Source organism: Pseudorasbora parva, chromosome 15 (genome assembly GCF_024679245.1).
Source record: "Pseudorasbora parva isolate DD20220531a chromosome 15, ASM2467924v1, whole genome shotgun sequence".
NCBI lineage: Eukaryota > Metazoa > Chordata > Actinopteri > Cypriniformes > Gobionidae > Pseudorasbora > Pseudorasbora parva.
The window spans coordinates 21,448,558-21,472,065 of NC_090186.1; the positions used below are offsets into that span (position 1 = coordinate 21,448,558).

At 35.7% G+C, this 23,508-nt stretch overlaps 1 protein-coding gene and 1 long non-coding RNA gene across 2 annotated transcripts; one reads left to right on the plus strand and one right to left on the minus strand.

Annotated features, from left to right (window-relative positions):
• Positions 1-317: 317 nt before the first annotated feature.
• On the minus strand, positions 318-9,106 carry LOC137042066 (coiled-coil domain-containing protein 106-like). The gene is made up of 5 exons (XM_067418754.1): positions 9,002-9,106; positions 8,298-8,358; positions 8,000-8,143; positions 7,544-7,798; positions 318-689 (listed from the first exon to the last, which is right to left on the minus strand). The coding sequence occupies exons 2-5, from the start codon at positions 8,356-8,358 to the stop codon at positions 388-390; spliced, it is 762 nt and encodes a 253-aa protein (XP_067274855.1). The 5' UTR covers positions 9,002-9,106; the 3' UTR covers positions 318-387.
• Positions 9,107-10,703: 1,597 nt separating this feature from the next.
• On the plus strand, positions 10,704-19,777 carry LOC137040847 (uncharacterized). Its single transcript, XR_010897993.1, has 3 exons — positions 10,704-10,796; positions 10,903-11,110; positions 19,432-19,777. It is a non-coding gene; the product is annotated as an uncharacterized lncRNA (long non-coding RNA).
• The last annotated feature ends 3,731 nt before the right edge of the window (positions 19,778-23,508 follow it).

Sequence of the window (23,508 nt, forward strand, 5' to 3'; positions counted from 1 at the left end):
TGCATAATGACTAGGTAACACTTAAGTAATTAGTGATGCATTTTATGACCACATTGAGAGTAAAAAAAGATAATTTCTCACATCTCAGACATGTTAATGTTGTGATTAGTAATGATTTAGTAATTCTTTATAATTTTTCCTTGTTACCTATTAGTTATTAGTGACGCCAGTCTAACTCAGTAACTATTAATTACATAATAAGGAACTATCTTAGTCCTGAATTCAATATTACTTACTGATTAGTTCAGCTTGTTTCTATATTAGTTAATAGTAGTAGCTGAAGTGTTAATGTAGTGCTACTCTTTAGTCCTGCATTACTTCCTGCAGTTATCTATTAATAACGGACCATTATTCTAAAGTGTTACCCACATTTTTTCTTTTCTTAACTCACTTATTTAAACAAAAAGGCAAAAGTGAACCTTTCATTTTCATCGATAGCACTTTTTTTTTAACCTCCCCCACAATGTGTTCTTTGCACTTCTCCGCAAATTCGGCTAGCTTCCCTGGGGTGAAGCTGATGTCATTGAATTGGACCCTGTCCGCAAAGTACAGCTCTGCAATTGGAGCGAGCTGGGCCACTGCATTCCGGGAGACGCCCTCTTTCCTGAAAGCTTTGGTCATGGTTGCTCCACGTTGTGTGAGTTTCAGGAGTCTTCTGTATCGAGAAATGACATCCCGAACATTTTGGGCTGAAAAATAATTAAAACAAACAAAAATGAATACGTCACCATATGTGTCTTTGGTTGTATTAAAAAGTTTTTTAAGGTTTTAAGTTAGATGATTTTTACAAATTAGCTGAATAGAATTTAACCCATTTAACCCACCTTCAAATAATTTGACATGGATATTTATTTTTTAATGATGTAATATTGTTTGGCTTTATATATATAACCAAAATTATATTTGTATAATTTTTTTTAATGACCCTAGAACTTAATTCAAATTTGTTCAGTCTAGAAACTGTTTTAGAAGATCGTTTTGGAGTGTGATATTGTTCTGACAGGACAACCTGTAGCCTTCATCCAATCTAGACTAGCAACCAGATTAAAGACTCGCAAGGTTTTTTACTCAGCCCTGAACATTTTGAGGAAGTAATAGTAATATTTGTCCCACTTTATATTAGGTGTCTTTAACTACTATGTACTTATTTCAAAAAGATTAATTGTTAGGTACAATGTACTTATTGTGTTTATGTTGCATTATAAAACACTTTTATCCATTCCTCACTCTCGTCTAAAAACTAAGGGAGAGCTTTTTCTGTTGCCACCCCCCATCTTTGGAACCAATTGCCCCTAGACATCCGCCCTGTACCTTCCATGTTATTACATAGTAGTTAAAGAAACTTAATATGAAGAGGGTTCTTAATACCTAAAACCAAAGGTGCCTATGTACTGTTCACAAGAAAGAACAACATATCATATAAGTCATTTGTGGATTATGTATATTAGGGCTGTTGATATAATGTGTAAATTTAATTAACTACATATATGTCATCTTTATGACATTTTATATTGTTGATCAGTCATGGGTAGGGTTGTGAATCTTTGGGTAGGCAGCGAATCGATTCGATTCATGATTCATAGGTTTTCGATTCGATTCAAGAACGATTTTTGCCAATTCAGAACGATTCAATTCGAGATGATTGACATTAAAATTCAATACGATTAGATTATGCATTTCTTATATGCATTCATAGGATTATTAAAATACTTCCCCTAATGTGTCTTAGGCAGGGTGTGAATTATACAGCAGCCTTCAGAGGTCAGAGAGTGGGCAACAAACCCACTAACACTTTACAATAAGGTTCATTAGTTAAGTAAGGGATAATGTCCACCCAGCCGGTTGTTATCTCAGAATAAACCCCTTCAGAGCGATCAGGACCCCGAGGCAAAGCGGAGCATCACTCTGAAGGGGTTTATTCTGCGATAACAACCGGCTGGGTGGACATTATCCCGCTTATTACACGGCTACTAGTCTCAAATAAATTAGACACAAAATATTGTCTTGAGATTAAATATTTTATTAGCTCAAGCTTCCGCAAAGAAAAACAGTTCCAACCTGCTTTAAGCCTTTATCTATCGCTGCTAAATGTTGAAAACAAATGCTGAAAGGGTTAGTTCACCCAAAAATAAAACCAAGCCTATGATTTACTATCCCTCAGGTCATTATAGGTGTATATGACATTCTTCTGTCAGACAAATACAATCAGAGTTATATTTAAAAAGTCCAGGCTAACGTTAATCCCAGCAGTAGTTGTGTTTGAAGTCCATAAAAAATGCAGCTGTCCGTCAAATAACGTGCTCCACACGGCTCCGATGGGTTAACAGAGCCTTCTGATCGATGCGTTTGTGTAAGAAAAATATCTATATTAAAAAAGTTATAAAGGAAAGCCGCCTTGAAGTCTTCCATTGTAACCCACGGCTGTTTAAGCCACAAGATGGCGCCAGCGTTAAGCATAGAAGTAGTACCGGCCAAGATAACTCTAAGTACCCGGATGAGCGGTTGTTATCTGGAAATAACGTACCGCTGGAATGCGCGATTGACCAATCAGAATCAAGTATTAATGAACTGCACTTATAAAGCATTTATTTATCTTTGTTGATATTAATTTTACCATTTACTAATGCATTATTAAAATCTCGTTAACATTATTTGTTGCACATATGAACTAACATGAACAAACCATGAACAGCTGGATTTTTATGAAGTAATGTAATGTTGAACAGAGGTGATGTTCATGGTTAGTTCATGTTGAATACCAAATTATTTTATTTTTTATTAGTTTAACTAACATGAAAGAACCATGAGCAGTTCATTTGTTACTGTATTTGTTAATCTTTGTTAATGTCAGTTAATAAAAATACAGCTGTTCATGTTAGTTCACAGTGGATTAACTAATGTTACCAAGATTTTAATAATGTATTAGTTAATGTTGAATTTGACATTAACAAAGATAAATAAATGCTTCATAAGTGCAGATCATAAGTAGCTTGACAAGCCAGACCCACATTAAGATGTTTGGTCTGGAAACTCACCATTGGCAGCTCAATCTGAGGGGCGGATAAACGGTTGTCTTTCAAACTCCCTCTGCACGCGATAGGATAGCGCTACACCAACCAGAGCAACGAAGGTGAAGCAGAGCTCGCTGACTGATTAAACATTCGCCGTATCCAGTCGGCAAAACTCCGAACACATCTTCCCTTTTTAAGAATGGCTTCAGTGCCGTTCTTTGTTCTTTTCTCAGAGAAAAGCTTAACTCCATGTCTTCCAGAGTCGCGGTCAAAGCTGATTCGAAAGACCGCCGTTCGCCAGTTTCTCTGTTTACTAGAAGCACGCAAGCGCAACTCGGCTGTCATTATGTTAAGCCCCGCCCACCGACTCTATACACGATGTGATTGGCCCGAACAGAGTTTGGTTTTTCCAGACCAGATGTGTATTGAGAGTTCCTAGACGACACTCGCGGGCAGATTAGATTTGCTGCCGCTAGGGTGCGTCTAGATTTTTAGGCTAGTTCATAAGTGCAGTTCATGTTAACTAATGTAGTTAACTAATGTTAACTAATGAAACTTACTGTAAGTGTTACCCCAAAAAACTTTTGTCCATTGTTAATGTCAGTTCATATAGTTAATTTATTGTTTTATTATTATTATTACACAATTTACTTTAATAGCCTATATAAAATGGCATTTGTAGAAATTTACATGAGCCAAAATTTAAAAAGGCTTTAAAAGTATTGTTAGTTAATGCAAACTATTGCGTAGGATAGTGTTAATGGCTACACAGCCTTATTAAAGTGTCCCAGGCATTAAACATGCAATGCTTCCATGGAGAGGAAATATCAGGCACTTTTCCAGCTAAACTTTTCTTCACGGAATAGAAAGAAAAGCCTTCTTTGCTCTCTTTATACGGAACATTTTCCTTATGATTCTGAAAGTAAACGCGCCGGTGTCTACTGTTACTATAGTATCGGACGCAACTTTAATGCACATCGTAGATGATGGATAGATAAACCGCATGCTCTTATTTCAGTGTTGGTAATGTTGTAGTTACTTTAGCAGTTTGTTAATATAAATTTCAAAGCTTTAAATAAAATATATAAGACGTGCAAGTAATACGATATATCGCAATAATGAACATATAGATAGGTTGTTGACTTGATGCGGCATTTTCATTGTCACACAAGATAAAAAATAATTTAATTAGTATTATCATCATTTAAAATGCAGTAAATTAAATATTTCTTTTACTTTTTTGAGCCAAATCTCAAAATTGTCCTATGGTGTTACAAGCATGGTTCAATAAGTTACAACTTTTATAAATTAAAAAGAAAAGAATAAAATTGAATAAATAGCTCAGGCATAAAGTGTCTATTTTAGTAAATGGAAATAATTTGTGGGTCTTTAATGCAGAGACTCTCCCCATATGTTTGTAGCAGGGGTCTCCAACCTTTCATTTGAGAGCTACTTTTTAAAAATGAAAGTCACAGAGAGCTACATGTTATACAATACTTAAAACTCTTATAACTAATAACTCTAAATAATCAATCAATCAATCAATCAATCAATCAACCAATCAATCTATCAACTTTATTTATATCGCTCTTCTCCAACGCCGATTGTGTCAGAGCAGCTTCAGTGTTAAACAGGACAATACTGCAGCAGAATTAGATTTGGCTGTACAGTCGTTCTGGAGTAAACAGTGATGTTATCAGCTTATTTTAATTTATCAGAGAGAGACAATGTTGGCAGATCAGTATTATAGTTTATAGAATTAATTTGTATATTTAGTTGAATAACTTAGATCATAATTTTAGTGCCCCCAACTGAGCAAGCCAAGCCAAAGGCGACATATTAATATTATATAATAATTAACATTATTATATAATTGCATCAAATAATGCATCATAATTCTTATATTAACAACTATCCAAACTGTCTTACACCAGAAAGAGTGTAGTCGTAGTTCCAGTAGTTAGCATAAAAGTTTTACGGTACTCTGTTCCGTAAACACAAATTTAATATGTTAATTATTTATGATGATAATCACTATAAATAAATAATACATGAACATTTAAAGGGTGTATGCTGTTTAAAAGTAAACATTGTATATAAATAAAAGATCAAGTGAAAAATAAGCAACCATCTAGGCATAAATATTATTAGTAGTAGAGACGTATTATTATTACACAGAGATGTAGCTAAATTTACTGTACAACAGTAGCCTAATATATATTCTGTCAATTTCTTCCAAGTTAAACCAAGCTTTTATTTTGACGGGTTGCCTTTAAGTTGACCTTTGAGTGTCTGTGTTCATGAGATGAAATTCTCATGAAGTGACGGTTTATGCATTTGTGTCCTCATATAGTGACACACGGCAGAGACTACAAAGACAGTGAGAGTCACACATGGGCGTGTCTATCCTGCCAGCCATTCACACAGAGACGCAGAACATGCAGGAGTAATAATGAAATAGTATTTTTCAGTTTAATATTCACAGTATATATTCGGCTACAATCTGGAGCCCTGCACTTAGATTAACACGTAAGCGACTGAACGCAGCTGCGGATACCGGATATACTAGGATGTTGGTACTAATGCTGGTATCGTCACATTTTAAAAATTTCACTACCGACATGGTACCGAAGTACCAGTACTTCCCTATATTTGGATGTTTACATGTACAATTGTTTATAAATAAAAATAATAACCTCACTGCCGCTACGTTAAACTTGATTTGCGTTGGAGGGAGTAGGACACCTGTCTATATTAGCTCACTCTGATTAGATAAAAAGTACATCTTGGCGAGCTACCTCCAATCAGGTGCAACACTTGCGACCGACGTGTTGGAGACCCCTGGTTTGCAGTATATAATATAATATAATGCAATGTTAAATATAATGATGCACTTAAAAGTTAATGGCCAAACGTATCATTAAAAAAGTTCACAATGCTGTTGCAGCTGAAATATAATGTGGATTACATTGAACAAATATCTTTTAGTCAGGTTAAATACTGATAATTGATCACTCAAACCCCTTTATCTAAACATCTCTACTTAATTCCCACATCCATCATGTTTGTAATTTTTTATCACTTTTTATCCGCATTTGTAGTTCTATTCGAATCCTTGTCCAGCTCTCGTTGGGTTGTGGGTAATTTCAGCCGTTAGAGTGCGTGTCGATCTGCACTACTAATTCGGACCGGAAATAGTAAACCATCCGGGTATCTTTGAAATACTCTTTTCAGCATACTACGGTTTGGGACACACTAGTTCTATTTTTTAATACTTTTTAGTATGGATAGTATGCAATTTGGGATGCAGCCTCACTCTCTGACAGCAAATGCAGTCATTACACCAGTAACTGCGTAAACAAAGCAAACCCTGTAAACTGTTTTCTGAACCGTATTTACAGTAAATTTTTCAAACAGCCATTCAGATTTTTGTATTCACAATTGGTGTTCATAGCACTCGAATACATAAAATACATAGATCTAATAGGCTAATATTTTTATATTTGAATCTGGATGCCTACTATACAACATGCCCTAGATATTGAAAATGTTGAGATTCTTTATTACATTACATTAATAAAATCTAAAGTTGTAACTGTATTATTTAATGGACCTAAGCTAACATGAACTAAAAATTAATCTGTTGTATTTTTATGTATCTTTTTAATGTATCTTTGTTAATGTTTTTTAACTAACATTACAAAGAATAACTAACATATTTAGCTTTAATTTGTTTGAAACATTTTGTTTACTTTATAATATTTTTGTCTATTGCTTAGTAGTATTTAAATGTTATATTCTTTTTGTTATAAACAAAAAAAGATTTTAAACCTGTTATAATATGACAACCCTTTTTTTGCAACTTATTTCAATATCATGATGTTACTGACACCATGATAAAAGCTTTAGCAATTATCATAACATGAAAACTGATACCTTGACTTGCCTAATAATAAGCCCTAAGGTACAACAGGGCTAAAGGCACACCTTAAGAAAAATGTGCTTTTCATTACTCTAATTGGTGTATGGTTGCAGAAAAAATATATGTTTACACATTGATGGAGCAAAAGAAAATCTCCTTCAGTTTACATTGGTCAGCTCCTGCATCAGCATCATACGCATATGTCTTAGTGCTCACGTGAACAGCATTGGCTGCCACAGAACTCGGGAGCGCAACGAAAAGAGCATAGGAGACCGAGACAGGCTAGAAAGAAATTTGTTGAATAAAGGTGTTATTTCTGTTTGTTTTGCGCATAAAAAAGTATTCTTGTCGCTTCATAAAATTAAGGTTGAACCACTGCACTCATGACTAATTTAAGTCTAGTACAGTATTATATATAGTATCTAGTATATATTTCTTATATTTTTTCTTGAAAATGGCTGATGGTTTGGCTAGATAAGACCCTATGCCTCAGCTGGGATCGTGCAGAGCCTCTGAAGCCCTTCCTTCCATTTCACTATTTCACATTTTTATCTGTGGACTGTTTCTGTAAGGGAAACCACTGTAAAAATGTTATGTGAACTGTGTTTACCTCGTTTTATCTTGTCATATTCTTTCTTGTCCTTCTTTTTGTTCTTCTTATGTTTCTTGCTCTTGTTTTTCTTGCTTTTGCTTTTCTTTTTTTTTCTTCTACGAAGAGTTTCTTCTGAACTTGAACTTGAAGAGGAGTCATCACATGATTCTTCTGTGACTGATGACTCTACATCAGTTGATGTGCTCCCATCACTAGATAGGTCAACAGCGCCAGTTTCTTCATGTGCCACTGATGTACTAGGAATCAGATCATCTAAATGAAGACATAGCAATGAATCAAAATCAATACAAATGCAAGTAACAATTCAGATTTTCTTTTATTGCCATTGCATACAATGAAATATAGGTGTACTAGCCAAAAGTGTTCAAAAAAAATTTTAAGGATAAAAAATCTATACAATCTAATATATACAATGTTAATGTAGATTATACAAAGAATATATTGAGCTGTTACTTTGCTGTGCTGAAAGCTCCACTACTTGCTGCCGAAGCTCGCTGTTCAGGGCTTCCAACTCATTCACTTTATTTTGTAATACTTCCGCCTTGTTCTGCCACATCAGTATTTCTTGCTTAATTGGCTTCATTGTTTTCACTGGAGCTAAAACAACAACGAAAACACAGTGACAGTAATAACACATTTAAATAGTTAAATGTAGTTATTATATACAGAAGTAACATTATATAAATATATTTGAATAGATAACAGATCTCCTTTACATTGAAGGGAAAATACTATTTGTCAAATGGCTTACCTTCACATTCATCTTCTACACTTTCTATGTTGCGTTTTTTGCGGGTGTTGTAATGTGACATCTAATAATCAAAACATGTATTAATTAATTAAATCAATCAATCAATCAATCAATAAACAATGTCACATACAGTAGCATGCATCCAGTCAATGTAACACTCATTTAAGAGGTTGGCAAAATGCTCACGGTAAGACCTCAATGCTCAAGGTCTTTATGCCTTCATTTATGCCACATGTCTGACCAACTAGCAGTTAGCCAAGTCTTAAAAATAAGAGGCAATAATGGTCTTATTTAGTCTTTTTGGTCTTAGATTTTACCAAAGTTTTTAATGCAAGTGACTTAAAATAGTTACAAGAAGTTTTAAAAAATAGATGACTAACTTTAAATACTATTCTTAGCAATTCAACAGGGCCCAGTCTTCTTTACTAATGACTAAGTGACAAAGTTACATTTTTCCCCTTTGTCATTGTTATATTTCTAGTACACTTGTATACAAAAAAAAGGTATTTAATTATTGTAATTAATATGCTTGAATACATTGAAAACGAAAATACACAAATCTAGTTTGCTACAAGTGACAGTCTAGTCGAAATGGATCACACTATAAAACACAGAAACAAATCAAGCTGATCACTTTTCACTGCTTGAAACAGGACTTTGAATTGAGTCAAATTACATAGTAAGTCAAAAACTAAATACAATACCTTTTCCCACCGTTGTTAAGGCGCCTGGAAGTACGGGAGTTCAAAAATGGCTTTCCTGCCGTTAAGGACGATCCGTTAGGAGGCAAAACATAAGCAGCTTTTAAGTTGTCTTCCTCAAGAGGGCACTTGGCTGCTCACACTAAAACGTATACTCTTTTATAAAACGCAGAATATATTATTTCAATTTATCTGACATAAAACGAAATTCTGCCCTGGTAATATTTAAAAAAATATATATATATACATTTTTTTTTTTTTTTTGAGTAATCGGAAATGACTGTGTGACAGTGCTGATATGTATCAGGTACCATGTGACAACGAGCCAAGACAGAAAAACTCCTAACTAATAACACAAATAAATGTTATTAAAATGTATTAGTTATTAAATACTATTAAAAAAAACACCATACATTTTATTTTATTTAAAATAATATTTGTTGCCAAAACAACTGGACCGTCAAGCCCCGCCCATTTCCGGATTTGTCTGTGTTCGCGGACGCGGATTTGAAACAGAAATTGCGCGCCATCAGAGCTCGGAATATTTTTGTAAAGCAAATCACGTAATGAAATGAAGGTCAGGTAGGAGGGAAGAAATCAAACTTAGAAAGTTAAATAAGTAAAAAGAATAGATAGAGATTTAATCAACTGTGTAGATGAGCACTTTATTAAGAGCACTCATTGAAAAAGTTTATGTTAGTGAAACAAACAAGTCACGTCTGAAATTAATAAAGTGGATGCAATCATGCAAAGAAAAAGATTACTCCATGGTAAAATAACATGCAGGCGATGCAAGAAACGCATGAAAATGGTGACCTCTTCTTGTAAAGATGGTTACATCTGGTAAGTATCTGATTTGTTTTATTATTTATTTATGGAAATATATGTCAGGTTAAACATGTTGAGAAAATAACATCAATCTGAGTAACATAAGTTACAGTACATTTAAGATTATAACGGGGAAAATAGAATAAATGTTTCCCTTCACATAAGCATTAATGAACAATATTATACTGTAGAAATTATATACTGAATTAGACTTTGTCCCAAGCTGGCCCCACTTTATATTAGGTGGCCTTAACTACTATGTACTTACATAAAAAATTGCTGATATTGAGGTGGGATGCGGGTAGAGTTAGGGACAGGTGTGGTGATCAAGGTCAGTTTAAGGGTAGGGTTAGGTGTAAGGGAAGTACCAACAGTGTAATTACAAATGTAATTACAGAAATTAATTACAGACGTAATTTCATGCAGGTATTTTAAAAATGTAAGTACAATGTAAAAAGTAAACATGTACACAATAAGTGTATTGTATCAAAGGATTCATTAAAATGTTAGTACATAGTAGTTAAGGCCACCTAATATAAAGTGGGTCCACAAAGGTTTTTGCTTTGCTACATTTACAAAGTTTCACCCTCTTATATTAACACTATAAATATCAGAAGTCACATTTGGGTGAAGAATTGTGATGAAAGAATATCCCAAAAATAATTAAGAAATTTATAAATGTGTTGAAAATAGAAGATAGAAGGTAGGTACTCTAAAATAAATACATTAAAATATTGTTTTATTAAAGGAAAATATTAAAATATCCCCCACTTTAAGTACTAAGCCAGATCACTGGTTGTTGTTGTATTTTTCAGGCTGTGCCAACAGTAATGTATTTCATATGATGAATACTTCTCATTTGCAGGCAGTGCAAGAAGTCATGTGGACGAAACAGAAAAAGCATCAGGACCAGGTCCATTTTTTCCCATTCCCATGCAAGCCTTTTTAGTTGGATGAAGTATATACACAGGTACATTTATATTGTCTGCGATCTCTGCCTTTTTATCCATAACAGTCTGCGCATTACATTTTTGTTTCTGTCCTTTTACAATAATATTGCACTGTATTATGTTTAGATTTTCACAGGGTCTCCATATGCGACAGGTGGATATGATGCTAGATGACATCTCAAATAGTAGTGCAACTCTATCCAAGATGTCCATGAAATTGCGAAATGTATGTGTAAGAAGTATGCGGAGGCTCCGAAAAAAAAGAGGACAAAAAGTTGGTGGACTCAATGTATGTGTACACATTGACGAAAGCAAGTTTCGCCACAGACGAAAAGTAAGCCTTAACCTCAGAAAACATATCTATTCTTTCTTTAGTGTGAAATCATCATCACAGTAGTCCATATGAGACATCAGTGGGTTAATTAGAATCTCTTAAAGCATCGAAAATACATTTTGGTCCAAAAATAACAAAAACTACGACTTTATTCAGCATTGTCTTCTCTTCCGGGTTTGTTTTCAATCCTCAAATAAAGATTTGAACGGTTATGAATCAGCGAATTGATTCATGATTCGGATCGCGTGTCAAACTGCCAAAATGCTGAAATCACGTGACATTGGCGATCCGAATCATGAATCAATACGCTGATTCATAACTGTTCAAATCTTTATTAATAAAGTTGTAGTTTTTGCTATTTGTGGACCAAAATGTATTTTGGATGCTTCAAGAGACTCTAATTAACCCACTGATGTCTCATATGGACTACTCTGTGATGATGTTTTTATTCCCTTTCTGGACATGGACAGTATAGTGTGCATCAGTGGTGGAATGTAACGAAGTACAAATACTTCATTACTTTACTTAAGTACATTTTTCACGTATCTGTACTTTACTTAAGTAGAATAAATAGTGCATACTTTTTACTTTTACTTCGTTACATTTTGCAGCAATTATTATACTTTCTACTCCACTACATTTCTACAACTTTTCGTTACATTTTCGTTACATTTTCTGATCAGTTTCAGGGCTCGAGATTAAGGCTTGCCCGGATAATAATATATAATGTACGTTATAGGCTAATGAATTGACGGTTGCGCTGTTGAGGCTCGCGCAGCCTCTCGAGGAGAAATGGAAACAAATCAGCCCCGCTCACACAAAGAAACTCACTAACATACTGCATTAAAAATTCAAAATGTTTAGTTTTTATATTTTGTAACAGTTAAAAAGAAACATCACATGGCACGACCAATGAGTGTAGTTTTCCTGAATACCATCACGACAGAAAATGTGACACTGATTTCATTTGACAGTTCCATAAACAATTAATTAACATCAAGTCACTTACATTTTACTGATTGCTTTATTGCTTTTGTTCTATTTCAGCAGCGAAAATATTTCCAAGATCAGATTTCCACATCCGAACCATAACGTATTGCACAGCAACAGTGCGTTACTGAATCAAAGATTCAATGCCCTATTCATAAACGACTGCCTCATTTATGAACGAATCAGCCGTTTGAACGAATCGACTCAATGACTCTCTCATAAGTATTCACCTGCCGCCATCTACTGGTGGTTTAGTTCACTTTTTTTAGTTAAAACAATCTCATAGCATTATTTAGAGCAGTTGTAATTTTTCAGTGTTAATTATTTAATTTGATTGGTAACAACCCTATTGTATCTTATTCTAATTTAATTTATTAATCAAATTTAAGAATATAAAGGGAAAGCTGAAGCAAAGCCTATATTTAATAAGATTAGGGGAAATTGTCCTTTATAAAAGGTAAAAATATCATAAATATGAAGATTTAAATACATCAAAGCTTATGAGAATGTTGCTTCAGAAAAATGACATTTAACTTTGCAGATAACCAGAATTGTAAGTCAGAATGTAAACTGGGCAACAGATGGTAAGAACAATTACTTTAACCCCAAACTAACTCAATTAAAATGCCACCGCTCATACTGTTTTCTTCTTTTTCATTATTAGAATTAGACATTAAGAGAATACATTTTTACGCAAGTACTTTTACTTTTAATATTTAAAGTACATTTAAAATCTGGTACTTTTTACTTTTTTACTTAAGTAGGGTTGTCGTTGTAGTACTTCTACTTTTACTAAAGTAAATATATTTCTGGTTACTTGTACTTTTACTTAAGTACTTAGATTCAGTACTTCCTCCACCACTGGTGTGCATACACTTGCATACGCTCTCGGACTAAATATAAAATATCTAAAACTGTGTGTGAAGATGAACGGAGATCTTACGGGTGTGGAAAGACATTAGTGTGAGGAGTTAATGACATCAATTTCATTTTTGGGTGAACTAACCCTTTAATAAGTCTTCAATTTGCTGAAGTATTAAGTTCTAGGTCTAATTTTAAACAGGTCTTTATTTTCCTACATCCATGTAACGCTATCTCTATTGCTCATTGAAACGCTTCTGCAGTCTGCAGTGCTTTAGTTTGTGTGTGTATGTGTGTGTTTATTCCGGTGTCTTGTAGTTCTTTCTTTCGCTAGTCCAACTATTCATGGGTACAGAAGATGTCACTTCCCCTATGCTCGCCACCATTTTTGTGCTCGACATGGCAACGGACATAGCACGTTCTAGATGAGACGATTTGAGAACAAAAATCTTTATTTGGAAAAAAACATTTATTATTGTTTGTGATCCTTATTTATTACCTCCTACTGTGTTTTGTCCCTTAAAATCTGCAACGCCAACTTATACTTTTCTTGGCATTGCTACAGTAGCTCCCCCAAGAATAAGGTGGATATATCTTGATACAATAAAATACCTAAATGCAAACAAGTCATTGGACAACATTACTTAAGCTACATATAAAGAAAAAAAAGCATGTGCCATGAATAAATGAAATGAAATAGCCTCTGCACGGACAATAAAGAAATTGTTTTAAAGGTGCACTATGTAGTATTTTTGCAGTAAAATATCCAAAAGACACCAGGCCAGTGTTATATATTTTGTTCAGTTGAGTATTTACAATATCCCAAATGTTTCCAACTATAATTGTGAGAAAATTGCTATTTTAACCAATGACCTGGGACGTTTCAGCATAGCGCCTGAAAGAGTTGCCGGTCAACTGCGACATATCTGCGTTACCCTCGGTTTCATGCTTAGGGCTGGGTATCGATTCAGATGTTCCAATTCGATTCGATCTCGATTCACAAGCCCTCAAATTGATTAGATTTCGATTCTCGATTCGATTTCCGATTTCGTTTGGGTTTTGGATTCTCGATTCAACTCAAATGAATATAGATTTAATACAAATAATATAGGTATTTATAAAAAAGAACAGTGAACATAAATGGGTAATTAAAAAGAAATGAAGTGCCACAAACCTGTGTATTAAACTTTTTATTTTAGCTACACCTGAGTACATTAAAACAGAACGCATCTCTATATTTCAAATCCATACAATTGTTAAATACAACGTTGATGCAACTTTATTCTAAAACATTTTTTTATAAAAAGTATTTTATGGATATTGATATATTTATTCTAAAACATAAAAAGGATATTGGATGATTTTTTTTTTAGCAATTTTCAGTACACGACAAGCTGTTCTTGCGATTTTGCCGCTCGTCATGTGTGCATTTACTTTTCATATGCTAGAAACGCGTTCTTATTTTTAAATTCCTGGAGTAGTTGCCTTGCTAACGGACAACAATACCTTCACGTGCTGACTTAAGTTGACTGTGGACTAACTATTATTTGAGGAAATCTGTTTATAATATAAGCTATTAGGGATTGAATTATTGATCCTGCGCTGTATATGGACTATAATTTGAATATGTCTATAATGGCTAACGTACGTGCAAGTGACTGCTCAATTTTGATCCTAATGCAAGGCAAGCATTCGCATGTATGTGATCTATTTTTAGCGGTTGTGTGATCGGCTGTGTGTGTGTGTGTGTGTGTGTGTGTGTGTGTGTGTGTGTGTGTGTGTTGTCACATCAAATGGTTCCGCTGATTTTTAGTATTACTACAGCATTTCACCACAGCCTTATAAAGGCGACAACGGAAGCTGCCATTTTAAACACTGAATGGATAAATGATGTGCGCCTCTTGCTCCTTTGTAAGATCACGCAAGGCAAATGGGTGACATCTAGTGGAGAAGACTAGTAATTCAATTTACGTTAATCTTATGTTCAATGTTAGCGAAAATAAATATGGGGGGAAAAAAATGATTCGTGGTCTTTGAGAATCGACTCTGAATCGACCAGATTTTAAAAAACGATTAATCGAAAAATCGATTTTTTTGCCCAGACCTATTCCTTCTGCAGAAACGCTTTATTCTTAGTTGTGTGCAACAAGTGTCACAGCAGCCACCGAGCAAACGCACAGAGTAACGTCATAACATCATTTTAGCATCATCTCATACCAATGACCGGAAAAGCAGAAATATTGCGCGCGCCCGGCTACTGTGTTGCGTCCCGTCATAATAAAAGTTACATTTCTCGCAAGCCATGTGTTTGTGTAATGGTCGTGCTCAGCTCCACAACACTCGGTCCTGCTCTGCTTCACACTACAGTAACGTTAATAACCGCATCCATGAACGTGATTTCTGCCCGAGTCCTATTTTCCCCCGGCTGTGAGGTGAAGACCACATGTCCCAAGATGCTGCGCTCAAACTTGGCGTCATCAAACTACACCTTTGTTTTGAATTGGCGACCTCTAGCGGATGGAAAGTTGCATAGTGCACCTTTAATCAAATTATGTTGTTGAGGAAAATAATACGATGATAATACCTAATCGATAATGAGAACAATACAAGTGCTAGTTATTAAAAATAATGCATAAAATTAATTACAAATATATAAAATATATATAAAAAATAATGTTTTTGAAAAAAATATTTAAAAAAAAAATTATATTACAGTAGTAGTAAACATCTTTAATATGACTTTCAAATAACATCATTGCTGTTTGAGAGCACTGAAGCTGAAGAGAATTAACACTCATAAACTGAAGAGCTTGTTGTGGATGCGTTCTTCCCGTAACAACACTGAATCATGGCAACTAAGCTTGAATAATTCACAACGTTTTATTTTAAAATAGTGTATACAATTATAATGTTATGAATATGACAGCCCAAATAAGTTTTTAATGTTTTGTGTTACTGTTGGTGAGCATGAGCGCTCCACTGAAGCTAAACATGATCAGGTACAAAGCGGTGCGGGATATTTACCTCAACGAAACGCTTTATGAGATTAATAAGATTTATACTACATAACTTAATATTACAACTTATATCTGCTAAAGTTAAGCTTGAACTAAGTTATGTGCTACAATGTGTAGCCGAAGACGCGCTCTTCCCACAACAACCAAACCCAGAGAATTCACAACACTTTATTAATAGTGTCCTCATTATAATGTTATATGACAGTCCCAATAGTTATGAATGTTGTGCATTGCTGTTTGGCTGCCAGTGGTCCCTTCTGATTGATGTCAACCATTTAGTCGGTCGATCTAATGCAAGCTACTTTGGATCGAATAAAATTGTAGTTCAGTGTTTCTCAGAACAGATTTCAGCACAAAATATTACGGGCATATTGTAATTGTTGTGAACCTTCCTCTGGTAGTTGTGGCTGCTGGGTCCGTAGACTGAAACAGGTCATACAGATGTGACCAGACACAAAAATGTCGGTGATAAAGCACAGTGACGTCACATGGTCTGAATGAATAGTTTGCTGTATTACAAATACAAATGAGATCAACATTGATCTTATATTCCATCCAATCAGCTTTTGTGTTATTGGCACAAGTCTCTTTCAGGTTGTACCACAGACACATAAAACTGATTTTATTGCTCAGCTAATAGTTCTTAGCTATAGTTCTCGTGAGATCGAAGGTGAATCTTTCTCACCTGCCATATCGCTTAATGACCAAAAAAAGGTATAGCACTAAAAAAGAGTTAAAGGTCCCGTTCTTCGCGTGTTTTCGAAGCTTTGATTATGTTTACAGTGTGCAATATAACATGAGTTCATGTTTCGTGTGTAAAAAAACTATTTTTCACACAATTTACTTATCTTTACAGCATAAAAGCTCCTCTGTCCTACAAACGGCCTGATGATTTCCTTGCTCTATGAAGTCCCTCCTTCAGAAATACGTAACGAGTTCTGATTGGGCCAGCACTTCCCGTGTTGTGATTGGACAGCAGCTTAGCGCACTTTGCCCGGAAAGGTCCCGTCTCTTACCATAACGGGGAGATGCAAGCGCTGAATGCGCGCTCTTCTCCATGCGGGAGAGCAACGAGACCACGCCCCCTATTTTGCTTGTTCTTGTGGGCGGCGTTTTAGTCAACAAACGGTTCTAGTGACGTCATCACAGCAGGAAGTGCAGCGGTGTAGCCCAAACCGGCCGCTCGCTATAGGCTTTGAAAGGGAACTTCTGTTAAATAAAATATCTCGCTTCGCATTGAACTTTGAGCTTTATAATTTTACAGGTATTATTTATGCTCTAACAGCAACATTACACACTAACTAAAGTTTGAAAGATGGAATCGTGAAGAACGGGACCTTTAATAAAAGCAATGTAAACCACAAACTCAATTCACTACTGACACACAGGGTCACATGGGTTTGCCACCTGTCAGCACTCGAGTGAGTATACCAATATTCATGTGTTCAATTTCTAGGCTTATTGCCGTTGAACAATCAAATACACACATTATTATGCCTATGTCCATATTGGCGATTATGTTGTGTGTAAAAAAGTTTGGGACATGTGTCAGTATTGGATGCAGCATTACTGTAGGGGCCCTATCTTGCACCCAGCGCAATTGACTTTGTACACCGCCGCATGTGTCATTCCTATTTTGCACCCGCGCCAAGCGCACTTTTCCCTCCACAGAAGCACGTCGCTAAACTAGTGAATGAACTTGCGCTCCCTGGGCGGTTCAGCGCAAAAAAGGAGGCGTGTTCCGGCGCAAACAATCCCTGGAGCTATTTTGCTGTTCCATTAAACAATTGCGCCACTGACCAGAAAAAAATCTAGTCTAAAGTCAGTGGCGCGTTGCGTGTTGTTCATTATGCTATTTTACGGGCGCATGCTTGACCATAATGTATAGCGTGTACAACGCGCAGACACTTTGCTCATGTAATCTACACAGATGCAACAGTTATTTTTGCAAATCATAAATTGTTACACTAAAAAAATATTAACGCATGAGATGACGGAAATCATTGTGGTGTGCCACGAAAATGTGAAAAAATAGGCATAAATCTAGCTTACAAATTATTCAGGCTGATTGTAGTAATTAAGGATCAGACCTTTTTGCCCAATAGTGGCAAGACATATCTGTATATAAGGACATCTGTCTTTCACTGCTCTTACAAGAACATCAGTCTCCTCGGCTGTGAACCGCTCCTGGTGTGCGCTTGGTAAATACGCCATAATAATAGCGATCCATAATGGAACTTGCGCACCTGCTTTTAAAGGGAATGTTGGATGACGCTCTGATTGGTTTATTCACGTTACGCCCAAACCACACCTATGAATAATGAAGCTACTTCAGACCAACCCATTTTAGATTTGCGCCGGGCGCAAGAGCCATTTATCCCGCCGGGAAAATAGCAACAGCGCCGAGATCCGCCCACAAAGATACTTGCGCTTCGCGCTTTGACACTTGCGTTTCAGATCGTTAAAATAGGGCCCTAAGTCTTAAAGTGAAAGCAACCTAATATAGTCTATGCCCGCTCCTGTCTCTGTCGTTAATGTTAAACAAAAAACAACAAGTGGAGAAAAACGATACCTAAACTTAAAGCACTGTTTGTATCTGTATTTTTATGTTGTATTTATTTGTCCTATTGTAATTTGTTTATAAATTGCTATTTTATTACTTACCATTTACTTGATTACTTAATTACTTGCGAACGTTTTTACTTTTAAGCAATTACTTATTGATGTGGTTTACTTGTAGGATTTTGGTCAAATTTCCCTCCCTAAGCAATCAACTTATCAAAGCTAGATAGCACACCACTGCATTTTGTTTATTTTATTGCCATGAGTGTCTATTGTGCAACATAACATAATAATATGGTATATGTGGCATCCTAATTGGTGGTGGTTGAGGAGATTCCCCCTTCCATGTAAAGCGCTTTGAGTGGTTTGAAAAGTGCTATATAAAATGTATCAAATTATAATTATGAAAAAAAAACAAATCTTTTGGAAATATCTGGAAATTACCACCACTATAGTGAAATCCTGGTGGGATTAAGCTATGATGAAGTGCAAGTTTACTAATACTTTGTTCAATTTGAATAAATTAATTTGCTTTGCAAGTAATATTGAGATTCTGCATTTCCTTTGTACGTTTTTTTATTGCGTGATATAGGTCTTAAATTTAATTCGTAATGGTCTTAAAAAGTCTTATGACTACAGTAATTTATTGTAAAATAATACTCTTGAATCCTGTAAATTCCTGGCAATTTTTTACAATGTAGACAAGACACAATATTGTTTCATTGATCCAAAAAAAAAAACTTAAGATCTTCTAAATCTTTTTTGTAAGACTAATAAAATCTGGATCAGTAGTAGGCCTATCAGTTGACCTAAAAATAGTTATTTTGATGCTAGTGCTTTTGACAGGAAAACAGGAGTGTCTGACATACATTTCTTTCATTCTTTTTTCAGTATGCCAGAGGGCGTTTTGGAGGTGCATGGAGAAGGAAAAGCTGGGTATTCGGGATGGTTGAGATTTTGCCTTCCCGGAAACCAGTACTGCGGTTGGTGGACAAAAGGGACAAGACGACCCTTTTACCAATCATAGAGAAACATGTAAAAAGAGGCAGCATCATTCATAGTGATGAGTGGCGAGCATACTCAGTGCTTTCACAGAGAGGATACCAACACCACACAGTGAACCATAGCATTAATTTTGTTAATCCATTGACAGGGGTACATACACAAAACATTGAAAGGGCATGGGCAAACTTCAAAAGGGAAGTGTGGAGGCTGCGTGCAAACCGTTCAGAGAAGGCTCTCAAAAATCATCTAATATATATAGAATGGACTTATTGGCTAGGCAGGAGACACAGAGAGGGGGATCTCGGAAGGCTTCTGCGTGATATCAGTCAGTTCTATAATTGACTTGAAGTTATTTGTCAATTTTTTTGTTTTTTTCATATTTGTTTAGTTTAGTTTTGTTAACTTGGTCATCCAAATTTTTATATTTTATACCTGTGGACTTTCTCCTAGATGCACACATAAACATCAATGTAAAAAAAGATACTTTTTCATTCCATGTTGTCCGCTGCAGTGTTTTTTTTTTAAAAGTGTTCATTAAAAGCAGTTGGCTGGACAAACTAATGACTCTGGTATTTATTTTGCTGTTGGCAGATATGTACTTGTAGCCTACTGTGGTACTTGTGGTTATTTTCTTAAAGGTTCAGTGTGTAGTATTTATGAGGATCTATTGACAGAAATGCAATATAATATACATAACTATGATTTCAGTGGTGAATAAATTAATGTACTAAATGTACTGTAATGTTTTTATTATTTAGAATGAGACATTTCTATCTACATACACCGTGGGCTTCTACAGTGAAGTCACCATTTTGCACTGTCATGTAGCCCTAAACGGACAAACTTCTGTACAATGCGCTAGCCACTCTCTGCTCTCTCCTATGACGACATATTTGTCCCGTGTCGGCCACCATAGCTTCTCTATGTGCTTTGAAAGGGAGGGGTGAGCGGTGGGTGGTGCAATTCACAACCTCACCACTAGATATCGCTAAAATGTACACACTGCACCTTTAATATTAAACCCAATAGTTATCAGTGTCGGTAATGTTTGTTGTATCTATTGACTGTCTGCTGAAAATCTACTGACTAGTAGCCTATGATGCGGGCCTGTAAGAGTCTTTCAACAGCATTTCTTTGTTTTTCACTTCATTTTGATGGGCCTAGTGTGGCAACAGAGGAATATATGAATTGAACTCAAAGTAAACTGATAGTCTACTGAAAGGTAATTTATATGCAACAAACGGTCAGTAGAGTACTCCTGAAAATCCTTACGAAAGCAGAAGATCAAGTGTAAGTAACATGGTATATTCTTAAAGTTCATTTGAAATTATGTTGTGTTGCTACTTATAGACAACTGAATGTTTACTGAAAGTATGTTGATACATTGGTTAATAGCTACATACTGACTACTTAAAAGCTCTTATTTTGCGTTACTTAAAGTATTGAGACCTTATTGAGGATTTGTTGCATGTCTGCTAATATGCTGTTGAACATCTACTTATAGACAACTGAATGTTTACTGAAAGTATGTTGATAAATTGGTTAATAGCTACATACTGGCTACTTAAAAGCTCTTATTTGTGGTACTTAAAGTACTGAGACCTTATTGAGGATTTGTTGCATGTCTGCTAATGCGTTGTTGAACATTTAATAGACAATCTACAGATTATACCCTGATGAGAGTAAGTAGATATGTACTTGTAAAGTAACTTATAGTCAGTAGAATGTCTATAGACTATCTATAGGGGGACCATCAAAATAAAGTGTTACCAAATAATTTTATATATTTATCATTCACATATATAAGGAAATATTTCCTTTGCGTTAGGGTTACCCATTTTAATTAATTTACTAAAGTAAAATCTAACTGATTTGCAGGGCTTGTATTTAACACAATCCAGCATACTTTTTTTTTTTTTTACAATGTAGGACATATATGATTGAAAATACATTAATATTGTACAATTTGTATGTGTTTTTTTTTCAGCATATATGATCCTTACAGTATTCTGTTGGAACATATAAAAATCACACATTTTTAGCAAACTTTTCCATATGTTGTCACCACACTGTGGAATAATTAACTCATTAACATGACCAGAAGCCCGGCCAAACAAGCTAGCAGCATGATCATCTGCAATAGTTGGAGCATCAATATTAAGTCTTGACATAGCCACTTTTAATTTAGCACACAGAGACCTTGATGCTGATGTCGTCTCACCTTGGTAAATGGTAAATGGACTGGATTTATATAGCACTTTTAACAGACCTATGGCCATCCGAAGCACTTTAAATATTGCCTCACATTCACCCACCAACGGTGGTGTCAGCCATGCAAGGCGCCATCCAGCTCGTCAGGAGCAGCTGGGGTTAGGTGTCTTACTCATGGACACCTCAACACTTGGTCAGGTGGAACCAGGGATCGAACCACCAACCTTCCGGTTTGTAGCCAACCTACAAGAACCACTGAGCCGCACCGCCCCTTCATAATATGAACTCTGTACATTGTTTGAATACAATGAAACTGGGCTTCCAGCTCTTCCTGCCATGCCAGGTCATTCATCAAAAAAAAAAAAAAAAAAATCTGATACAGACATCGAAATTGCATAACTATCTCTCTCCGTACCAGGAACCGCTGCATTAGATTCTGGCAAACACTGCCCTTCATTATGCTACTTCATAGAAGCCAGCATTGCCTGAATCTGGCTCATAACTTCAGTCAATTGATCAACTCTGCACTCTAACGCATACAAAGTTTTTGCATATTTTCTCTTAGGAGGTGAATCAAAAGCTAGTGCCAATGCCCTCCTTTTAACTCCATGTTCTGAAGAGGCTGCACCCCTGTTAGGTAATGTGTAGCCCGATTCAGCACTCAAACATGCTAGGTGAGCTTTACAAATTGCTAATGGCATGATACTACAATTATAACAAGGATCCAAAAGAGCTTTTTCAAGGTGCTCAGGTCCCAAACAAAACAGACAACAGTCGTGGCCATCATCTGCCGTTCGCCATTAGAACAGAAAAACGGAAACAATATCTTCAATGCTATACTCAAAATGAACTAAACAGTTCAATCAAATTATCTCTGCAAAATGATTTATTGGTCAGTTGCGCCATCGCTGCTTGCCACATGTAAACAAAATGAGATTCGACGAACAGTAACTACACAACGTTACCTCTTACCATTGTTACTCCTTTTTTAAGGTACTAACAATAATGTAATGCATTACTTTAAGTAAAGAGTTTAAGTACTTTTATTTTGCCTATTACATTTCCAAAGTAACCTTCCCAACACTGTCAAAGGGTAGCCTGGATGAAAACTCAGCCGATCTCAGCCCCGCCCACAACATTTGAGCTTGGGACGTTCGATCTGGACTTGATCCATAGAAGAGTAATAATGCCCAAACAGAAACTGTTCGGACCAATGAAATTGTCAGTGCGGGATTAAGACGGTGATGACAGATGATAAACAGTAACGTAATCATCCACATCATCAAAGGTGCTTGGATTGAATGTTCAATCTGGACTTGATCCATAGAGGAGTAATAATGCCCGAACAGAAACTGTTCGGACCAATGAAATTGTCAGGGCGGGATTAAGACGGTGATGACAGATGATAAACAGTAATGTAATCATCCACATCTTCAAAGGTGCTTGGGTTGAATTTATTCTAATCCTAAATGGAGATCTTGTTCGTATATGCATTCACCTTGACTATTTCTCTCTGAAATGATCATGTTGGCAAGTACTCAGTGTATCCTTAAATTATTTTTTTACAACACCAGAAATGATTGCTTACGCTCAATGTTTTTCCTCTATTACTTATTCCAGCGTGCGTGCAGATAGTGTTTCCCAAGTTTTTACAACAAAACCTGCCCTTTACAACAAAAGCTTTTCGGGTGGGGGGTGGGATGTGGGGGCTCTCCAGAAAACAATTGGATGGGGGGGGGGGATAGGTGTAAT